Source organism: Mus caroli, chromosome 9, assembly GCF_900094665.2.
Source record: "Mus caroli chromosome 9, CAROLI_EIJ_v1.1, whole genome shotgun sequence".
Taxonomy (NCBI): Eukaryota; Metazoa; Chordata; class Mammalia; order Rodentia; family Muridae; genus Mus; species Mus caroli.
In genome coordinates, this window is record NC_034578.1 from 17,237,766 (window position 1) to 17,248,095 (window position 10,330).

A 10,330-nucleotide genomic window follows, 5' to 3' on the forward strand; every position below is an offset into this window, starting at 1 on the left:
TGGCTCACAACCATCTGTAATGAGATCTGACGCCCTCTTCTGGTGTGTCTGAAGACAGCTACAGTGTACTTACATATAATAAATAAATAAATCTTAAAAAAATTAAAGTCAAATTAAATGAGAAATATGCTTTCCGCTGGGTGGTGGCAGTGGTGGTGACATATCCTTTATATCCTTAAACCCCAGCACTTGGGAGGCAGAGGCAGGTGGATCTCTGTGAGTTCAAGGCCAGTCTACAGAATGAGTTCCAGGACAGCCTGGACTACACAGAGAAACCCTGTCTTGAAAAAGAAAAAACGGCTGCACAGTCATAATCCTAGTTGAGGGAAATAGGCAGGAGGCCCTGAGGCCCTGGCCAGACACTCCAGCCTGATCAGTCAGCTCCAGGCCCTAGGAGATCATATCTCAGAAAGCACGGTAGACAGTTCCCAGGGAGAAATTGCATCTGAGCCCGAGCTCTGACATTCACATACATGTGTCTGCAGACACACATGAACGGGAAGGGTGGGTGAGCTGGCTCTGTGGGTGTGAGTTTTACCTCTGGGACCCCATTTCGTAGAAAAGTAAGCAAACTCCTACAAATTGTCCCCTGATATGTCCCACACATAGGCCATGACACTGACCCCAACACACAACACATACACGCAATAAAGAAATGGAAAAACACACTGGGAGACAGGCAGGGGTGGCACATGCCTCTGGACACAGAGCCAGGCAGATCTCTGATGAGTTCGAGGCCAGCCTGGTCTACAGAGTGAGTTCCAGGACAGCCAGGGCTACACAGAAACCCTGTATCGAAAAACCAAAAGAAAAAGAAAAGGAAAAACATTAAAACAAATTTTTAAAAAGGGGAGGAAGGAAATGCTCATTTTGGGGCATGAGGGTGTAGCTCATTGGTAGAATGCATATTTAGTGTACAACAGACCCTGGGTTCAAGCCCCAACACCGAAAAGAAAACCAAACAAGTCAGCAAGCTTGGCCCCTAGTCCATCAGCTGCTGCAGGACCTGCTGCCCAATAGATGTCCAAAGTCCCGTCCTCACAGATAACAACCAGCAAACGCACCTGATCCTGAGACGCAGCAGCCTCGGACTCAGAGACCTTGGCCTGAGTGAGGGCGCTCTGCGGCAGAGCTCACCCCACTGTGGTGAGAGTCGCCGCCCTGGGAGGCTGATCTCAGCTGCGCATGCCCCTCCCGGCTATGCACAGGACTTTCTTTAGTTTCCTTTATCCACACGCTGAGGAGCCACCTGGAAAGGAGCTGATGAGAGGGCTCAGTGGGTAGAGGGGCTTGCCGCCAGTCTTAGCCCTGTGTTTGAGACCCAGAATCCATGTGGCAGAAGAACCCACTCCTGAAAGTTCTCTGACACCCACACAACCATCAGTGTGTCTGCACCCCTGCCTATCCCCAAACACGAACAAGTGTAATTAAAATAGGAAGAAACGCTGAAAAAACTACCCGGGTGACATCTATGAAGTTCCTCAAGGCTGCCCACGTCGAAGGTTCCCTCCTATTTCCTTCTCTTTCCTTCCTTCCAGACCCTGCAAACCAATTGTACTACAGACATAGAAATCCTCTTTGCTTCCTTCGCTCTTTCAAAAAAAATTATGTTTTTAAATGTATGTGTGCTTTTGCGAGTTCACACGCAGTGTACAGGAGCCTATCCAGTCCGGAAGGCATCAGAGCCCACAGGACTGAAGGGTCACGGGTAGTTGTGATGATCGTGCTAGGGACTGAACCTCGTCCTCTGCCGGAGCAGTCGGTGCTCTGAACAGCTCAGCAGTTCTCTCTCTCTCTTTTTTTTTTTTTTTAAAGATTTATTTATTTATTATATGTAAGTACACTGTAGCTGTCCTCAGATACTCCAGAAGAGGGCATCAGATCTCGTTGCGGATGGTTGTGAGCCACCATGTGGTTGCTGGGATTTGAACTCGGGACCTTCGGAAGAGCAGTCGGCGCTCTTAACCACTGAGCCATCTCCTCAGCCCTCAGCAGTTCTCTCTTTCTCCCTTCTCCTCTCTCCCTGTGTTGTATTCCCACATTTTGTACAGAGGTGGAGGACAGAGGAATGCTGGTGTTTTCTCCCCCCACCCCCCATGGTATTTTACTGAACGTGAACTTTACCATTTCAGCCAGGCTGGCTGGCATGCTGTGATCATCGGCATGCAGCTGGGAGTTCAGATTCATGTCCTTTGCTTGCAGAGTGAGCGAGTGTTCTTATCCCAGCTCCTCACTGGAGGACTCTAGGTCAGGGGCTCAGTATTGGTTCTCTCTCTCTCTCTCCCCCCACCCCCCCCAGGTCTATGAAGACCAGGCTGGTCCCAATTCAGAGATCCGTGTTTCTGCCCCCCAGCACCCAGCTGCAAAGGCTCTATTGAGCTTCATTTCTAGGTTTTGGTTTTTGTTTGTTTGTTTGTTTTCGAGACAGGGTTTCACTGTGTAGCCCTGGCTGTCCTGGAACTCACTCTGTGGACCAGGCTGGCCTTGAACTCAGAAATCCACCTGCCTCTGCCTCCCAAGTGCTGGGATTAAAGGCGTGTGCCACCACACCCGGCCTCATTTCTAGCTTTTTGAGAGACTTTTTAGATATATATAGCTGTGTGTTTGTCCATACATTTGTGGACAGGTGCCTCACAGACAGCTCTGGTTATGAGCCAGGCTCGGGTCCTTGGGAAGAGCCAAGAGGTCACCTCTCTAGCCTAATGTGTGGATGGAATCGTTCTGTGGCATGTAGCTTGGGCTGGAATTCAGAGATCTGCCTGCCCCTTCCCAGCACTGGGATTCAAGGTGTGTGCCATCACACTAGCTCCATATAGATGTAGCCCAGGCTGGCCTTGAAGTCACAATCCTCCTGCCTCAGCTTCCCATCATTGGGGTTGCAGGTTTGTGCTACCATTCCAAGCTACACTTTACACATGAAAACATCTAAGGAAACTAGGGAAGGGGGGGCACTGGATGGAGGTACAGGGTGTCAGTGGAACACCAAACCTAAGTACTGGGAACAAAAGCTGAGCCTCTGGAAAGCAGGAGTGCCCTTAACTGCTGAGCCATCTCCGGCTCCTGGGATCAAAGGTGTGCACCTTTGTTGACCTTGTCTACTGTAGCTCAGGATAGCTTCCAGCTCCGCAGAGAGCCCAAGATGACCCTGAGTCTTTCTTCTGGTGCTTTTCAAAATAGTCCCAAGGGCCCAGCCTTGGTTGCACATGGTTTTTGTTGTTGTTTTGTTTTGCTTTTTTTGAGACAGTTTCTCTGTATAACAACAGCCCTGCCTACCCTGAATTTTACTCTGAAGACCAAACTGGCCTCAAACTTGGCAGAAATCCTCCTGCCTCTGCCTCCAAAGGACAGAGATTAAAGGCATGTGCCACCACTGCCTGGCCACTACTCTATGAGACAAGGTCTCTCTCTCTCGGCCAGGCTGGCCTTGCATTGGTTATATATGCATGACTCTTGAGTTTATATGCCCGGTTCTGCCCCTGCTGCTAGGATTACAGGTGTGATCCACCATGCCTATTTTACGGGTGCTAGGGTTGGAACCCAGGGCTCATACATGCCAGGTTAATTCAGAGCCACACCCAATGTCCCAGAAACCTTTATTTTCCTGTTTGGGTAAAAAAATAAGCAGCAGGAACCAGGCATTGTGCTATACATATGTAACCCCAGCACTTGGTAGGCTGGGACAGGCGGCAGCGTCAGTTCAAGGTCTGAACTGAAGGCCATCCTGGACTACGTGAGTCCCTGTCTCAAAATAAAGCTAAACACAGGACGCCCCAGGAGAAGTTAGGAGGCACAGAAGTTAGGTCATTGGCTTCTAATGCCCTGAAACTGACAGACAACTGTGTGTCCCACAAGAAGCAAGATGCCCTGTCTGAGCAGAATGTACAATGGCAAGCAGAGAAAATAGACGGGTTTCAGACACCAGCCCCATCAGGATCTGCATGTATTTCAATAGAAGAGCTGTCTCTCCCTGAGGGATTCCGACTGCCCTCTGAGGACCTGTGTGCCTACTCCATTCTTTATTCCCATGGGAAACTTACAGGGTTATTTAACAAAATAACTGTTCAGGGCTCAGAGCCCAGAGGCTTCTCTGTGCCGGCTTGTCCCTTGGGCCCCAGCTCCAGAGGGAGCCTCAGCCCCTTGGCCTCAGCTGTCCCTTCTTCCCCCTGTCCATTGGAATTGATTACCAAGTTGCAGGAACCAAAGAAAAAAACATGTGATCTCCTGCTTTGCCTGTCCCCCCCCCCCCTTCTGGTGGTGGGAGTTCCGGGGCTTCTCACCTGTGAGGGTGCCCCGCCCATACCCCATCCCAGACTTGGACACTCCAGGGCTATGACAGATGGGCCCATGGATTTGAGTTCTGGTCTTCCACAAGGTCCTTTACAAGGCATCCCAGCCGCCCTTCCTGGAAGAAGGGATGACTTCCGCCGCCGCCTCTTCGGCCCGTTGTTTTCTGTTTATGCTTTGTTTTCTTCTTTTTTCTTTAGTACAGAGAAGCAGCGATACACAGACTGTTTTTCTGTCCCGTTGTCAGTGCTCAGGTATTCAGCAGGTGCTTCAGCAGGTACAGTTTTGTTGATCAATTTGCTTCCGACAGGGTTCCATGGTGACGGCCACACCCACCCCGCTGCGGCCAGATGTCATGCGGGTCACCTCACTCCAGGTGTCACTGTCTGGGTCATAGCATTCCACACTGTCCAGAAAAGTGTGGCCATCGTAGCCTCCTGCAGGGAGAATGAGGAGAATGGTCACCCCCTCGCAGTGCCCAGCCTCCCACGCAAGGCGGCAGAGAACAGAAGGGAAAAGAAGCCCCCTGTTTGCGATGGATAGGCTGGAGGTGGAATGTGGCTCAGTCTAGAGCTCCTGCCTAAACTTCCCAGTGAAGGTGGGGTACAGGATGGGAAGTGTTGTAAGAGTGGGTGGGGGAGCGGCTTAGTAGTAGAGCTTCGGCCCAGAATCCCCCAGTGGGGCGGGGCACAATTAAAGAACACTTGCCAAGCATTCGGGAATCTCTGGCTTTTATACTCAGCACCAAAACTTGGAGAAGAAAAGATATGGACACTCAAGCGTGGTTTTCACCCTGACCCCAGCCTCCAAGGGCCTCACCGAGGACGTAGATCCTGCCCTGGTGCACAGTAATCCCCAGCGCACTGCGGTGATGCCTCATGGGGGCTACGAAAGTCCAGGTCTCTGTCTCCACGTCATAGCGCTCCACGCTGTTCAACTGGTCCTGCCCATCGTAGCCCCCTGCTGCATAGATACAGTTGTGCAGCACGCAGACCCCTAAAGGAAAGCGCACAGTGGGAGTCACCTTAAGTCTGGTCTGGGGCGGGGGGTGGGGCCACTGGACAAGGGACCTTAGTAGCCACTGCCCTTCCCTCTACCACTGGAGAAGCTGGAGTAGGAGGATCAGGAGTTCAAAGTCAACCTCACCGACATAAGGACTTCGAGGGCAGCCTCAGTCATGTAACAGAAGGGAGGAGGGTAAAGCCAACCCTTCCTCGCTGGGCTGGAGTGTCCTCACTCCACTCCCCACTCACCGGCCCCGCTCCGGATGGTATTCATCGGTGTGATCATCCGCCACTCATTCCTCTCTGGATAGTAACATTCTGCGGAGTTAAGCCGGTTAGTCCCATCAAAGCCCCCCACTGCATACAGCAAGCGGTTGAGCACTGCCACGCCCACGCCAATCCTCCGTGTCAACATTGGCGCGACTAGATGCCACTCGTCCCGCTCTGGCTCATATCTGCAAAAGACATAATACCCCATGGTCACCCAGTGGTCACCCCTTACACCACGGTCCACCATCTACTTATTTTTAGGTTTTTGTTTTTTGTTTTTTGTTTTTTTTGAGATGGAATCCTGCTATGTAGTTCAAGCCACAATCTCCTGCTTTAGTCTCCCCAGTCCTGGGATGAAGGATGTGCAGCACCAGGCCTGGCTCCAGAAGTGAGGGGTCATCAGAATCGAGGTTCACTGTCATCAATTATGATAGCAACAGCAATTCCCTCTAGCCTAAGTGGCTTTATCTGTGCGCTTCACCCCTAGCAGGACTCATTGCCTCACACCACAAGATTTGCTACAGACATGTGGGGTAGGACATCCAGAGTCACTAAGTAACATCTGGGAAGGTGTTCAACTCCAGATGTCTAACTGGGTCTCCCAGGTGGTTCTCCTCCAAGCAACATGATCAGAGATGGGTGAACAAGCCCCGTTGGCCCAGCAGTATCCAGTCCATCCCTGCATCCTGCAGTCCTTGAAAGGGCCACCCCATTCACAGACCACACACATTAGAGTCCCTAGAGCATTTGTTTACATTTCCATTTTCAGGCTATGGGCGGGGTTAGCTCCAGGTAGACAGCTGGCCTAGCAAGCACAGATTTCTAGGTTCTACTCCCAGCACTACAAATACAAAATTTTAAATTTTCTCATTTTCTTACCCTTGCTCCAAGCCCTAAATTCGTGTGTGTGTGTGAGGGAGATGTGGGGGGGATTGTTTGTCTGTCTTGAGACAGGGTCTCTTATATCCCAGGCTGGCCTTGAACTTGCCATACAGCCAAATACTGAATTCCTGATTCTCCTCCCTCTACCTCCAGCGTGCTGGGATGACAGCTGGGTTATGAGGGCTTCCTGAACGCGGGGCAAACACTCTGCCAACTGAGTCACACCCCCAACCCTTTTCCTTCTTTTCCCTCCTTTCTTTTGGCAGGGCTGGGGATGAGACCTAAACCCTGGATTCAAGAAAGAGACCAGAGGACTGGAGAGATGGCTTAGTGGTTAAGAGTACCGCTTCGGAAGGTCCTGAGTTCAAATCCCAGCAACCACATGGTGGCTCACAACCATCCATAATGAGATCTGATACCCTCTTCTGGTATGTCTGAGGACAGCTACAGTGTACTTATACACATAAATAAAATCTTTTTAAAAAGAAAGATACCAGAGCACTACCACTGAGCTACATCCCCGTTCAGATGATACATTTTAAAGTAATTATAAATTGCACAACATAATTCACATATTAGAGTAATTCCTACTGCCCCCAGTGTGCAGCGGTGGTTCCTGTAGGTTTGGGACAGCCCCCTCCAGTACTTCCCAACGCGGGACACTGAGGATGAACATCCCAGCCGCTCAACCTCATACGAAGGCAGGGGCAAGAACAGGTACCGTCCCTTTGGGCCCCCGGTGCTCACCTCTCCACGCTGCTGTGGTGGATGCAGCCATGGGAACCCCCGACTGCGTAGATGTGGCCATCTATGACCCCCACCCCGATGCGGTTGCGTGGCACGCTCATAGAGGCACAGGGCGACCACTGGTTGGTCATGGGGTTGTAGCAGTCCAGGGCGCTGGAGTCAGTGTTGCCGTCCGGAGAGTTGTTGCGGCCGCCCACAGCGTACAGCAGCCCACCCACCACGCAGCCTGCCAGCCCACTGCGCGGCACCTGTAGGTCGGCCAGGCGCAGCCAGGAGCCATTGCTCGGGTTGTAGGCCTCCAGGTAGCTGAGCGACTGTCGGAAGTAACCGCCCGCTGTGTAGATGAGGCGGCCCACTTTGGGCGCGCGGCAGGGCACTGCCTGCGTGGGCTTGTGTAGCGTGAGCTCCTGGAATATCTGCACCAGGTAGTCCTTGCAGCGCGCGTCCGCCTGCAGGATCTCACACTTCTGCAGCTGCGTCTGTAGGAAGCGCGGCGTGAGCGCGTGGCAGCGCACAGCCCGCAGCAGTGCCTGCACGTAGAAGCGCCGCTGCGGGCAGTCGTATTTGACCCAGTCGATGCACGCGTGGAACACCTCGGACTCGCAGCGCACGTTCAGATCATCCCGGCTGATGAGCGTGGCCAGCTGGCAGTGTGACAGGTTGAAGAACTCCTCCTGCTTGGCCACCTGCAGGGAGCTCAGGTGAGAAGGGAAGCCCTCCATCCAGGCCGAGCACCCATACACCGGGGGTCACATAGGCCACACACTGTGGACTCTTTAGGCTCCTGTATTGATTTTAGTTTTAATTTTTAAATATATATATATAGCTAGGTGTAGTGGCACACTCCTATAATCCCCCATATCACGGGAGGCAGAGGCAAGAGGATGTCTGAATTCAAGGCCAGATTGGTCCCCATAAGCCAGTTCCAGACCAGCTAGGACAACATAGTAAGATCTTATATCAAAATAAACAATTGAACCTAGTCTGGCCTTTAATCCCAGCATTGGATTAATAGTCACTTGGAAGGGAGAGGAAGATGTCTGTGAATTCTAGGCCACCTGTTGTACATAGTTTTTAATTACATTTACTTATTGGCTTATTGTGTGTGTGTGAGTGTCCTTATGTCTGATGGTGGGGTCTCCCCTTCCTTATGTCTGATGGTGGGGACTCGCCTTCCTGGGATTGGTCTCCTGGCTTGGCAGTGAGTGCCGTTACTAGCTCAGAAAGGCACTGGGTTGTTCATTTGTTTATTTAACCCCCAGGACTCGCACGCTGGAAGGGAAGAATCAACTCCTGCAAGTTGTCTTCTGACCTCCACATGAACTGTGGCACACACATTGACCCCTAAATAAATACAATAAATACAATTTTTAGAGTAATAAAAATAAGAGATAAAACGACAGGCAGTTTACAGCTTGGCACTTGTTTTTTTCAGGTGTAGGAATATTTTTCACAAATGATGAGAAACCGAAGGAATAAGAGTATGGTATAAACAACTTCACTCCAGCCATCAAGGCCCATGTCAAGTCTCAGCACTTGGGAACCTGACATGTGAGAGTCTTGAGTTTCAGACAAAAGCCTGGGCCATGACAACCTGCTATCTCAAAAATCTAAATAAATAAACAAACTACTTTTATGCTGGTCCATATTGACCTTACACAGCTTCAAGGCTCTGTGTGTGTGTGTGTGTGTGTGTCTGTGTGTGTCTGTGTGTCTGTGATAACTGGCCTGGAACTTTATGTAGAGCAGGCTGGCCTCACAGATCTGCCTGCCTTTGCCTACCCAGTGCTGGGATTAAAGGTGTACACAGGCACACTTGGTTTATGTGAGGTGGGTATGGAACCCAGGACTTCACGCATGCTGGGAAAGTGTCCTAGCAATCCAGCAGCACATGGCCCCCTGAAGATGGCATGCCCTATGCACAGTGTGCCTGTGCGGTCACTGCCACCCATCTAGTGAGGTCAGGTGTGTACGACACATGGTGTTCAAAAGCCTTGGGAGCACTTCAGACTCCGTGTTTGGGTTGGTGACATTCAGAATGCAGTCCTGTCCAGGGGACTTTTCTAGTCACTGCCACCCAAGAGCAAGGCTTTCCCCAGCACTGTCCTATTACTTTCCCTTGAGGACTTCCTGCACTGAGAAATGAAAATGAAAGCAATACCAAGTGAACCCAGGGAAAGCCAAGCAAAGCTGGAGCCTGCATGGGTGAGGCTGGAGGGTGCTGGTGCCTGCCTGCTCATCACACTTTGCCCTGCTCTGGGGAAGATCAAGACAGGGTTTCTCTCTGTAGCCCTGGCTATCTTGGAATTCCCTTGGTAGATCAGGCTAGCCTTGAACTCAAGAGATCTGCCTGCCTCTGCCTCTTGAGTGCCGCCACCACCACCAACACACACACACACATACACACCCCACTTATTTTAGACAGAGTCTCACTGTGTAGCTCAGGCTGGCCATCACAGGCTGCTGAGGCACTGGGAAGGCACATCTTTACCTATTCCTAAAGCCTCTCTGTATTTGGATTAGGGGCTCAGAATCTGAGTTTTGTGAGCAATGTGGCTTTGTGGGTAAGGCACTTTTCTGCCAGGCCTACCTGAGTTTAACCTAGAAACGTATATAAGTTAGCAAGAGCCAGCTCCTGCAATTTGTCCTCCGACTTGCACACAAGATCAGTACATGTATACACACACAAATAAATATAATCTTTTTTTTTTAACTTCTTCAGAGTTTGGTGTTACTCAGCACTTAGAACGTGACAGCAAGGGCTGGTGAGATAGCTCAGTGGGTAAGAGCACCCGACTTCTCTTCTGAAGGTTCAGAGTTCAAATCCCAGCAACCACATGGTGGCTCACAACCATCTGTAATGAGATCTGACTAGGGAGTCCTCTTCTGGAGTGTCTATACAGTGTATTTACATATAATAAATAAATAAATAAATAAATAAATAAATAAATAAATAAATAAAAGAAAGAAAGTGACAGCAAAGACAGGACTTAAAACAAAACAAAAAGCAACTTCAATAGCCAGGTGTGGTGGCACATGCTGCCTTTAATCCCAGAGGCAGGAAGATCTCTGTTAGTTCAAGGCCAGGCTAGTCTACAAATTAAGGTCCAGGACAGACAGGACTGTTACCCTGTCTTGAAAAA

General features: G+C 50.6%; 1 protein-coding gene and 1 long non-coding RNA gene across 4 annotated transcripts in view; one reads left to right on the top strand and one right to left on the bottom strand.

Moving 5' to 3' along the window:
- Positions 1 to 6,435, top strand: part of LOC110301407 — a 7,585-nt gene extending 1,150 nt beyond the window's left edge. Inside the window, exon 3 of the long non-coding RNA XR_002378710.1 lies at positions 4,595 to 6,435. This is a non-coding gene — a long non-coding RNA (uncharacterized LOC110301407). The remainder of the gene's footprint in view (positions 1 to 4,594) is intronic.
- Keap1 (kelch like ECH associated protein 1) overlaps positions 3,577 to 10,330 on the bottom strand; it is a 9,660-nt gene continuing 2,906 nt past the window's right edge. For all 3 annotated transcript variants that reach the window (XM_021171877.1, XM_029481764.1, XM_021171876.1), the window contains exons 3-6: positions 7,188 to 7,873; positions 5,538 to 5,743; positions 5,104 to 5,280; positions 3,577 to 4,721 (exon numbers count right to left, since the gene is read on the bottom strand). In XM_021171877.1, the coding sequence (XP_021027536.1) occupies positions 4,555 to 4,721; positions 5,104 to 5,280; positions 5,538 to 5,743; positions 7,188 to 7,873 (1,236 nt within the window). In that variant the 3' untranslated portion in view covers positions 3,577 to 4,554. The remainder of the gene's footprint in view (positions 4,722 to 5,103; positions 5,281 to 5,537; positions 5,744 to 7,187; positions 7,874 to 10,330) is intronic.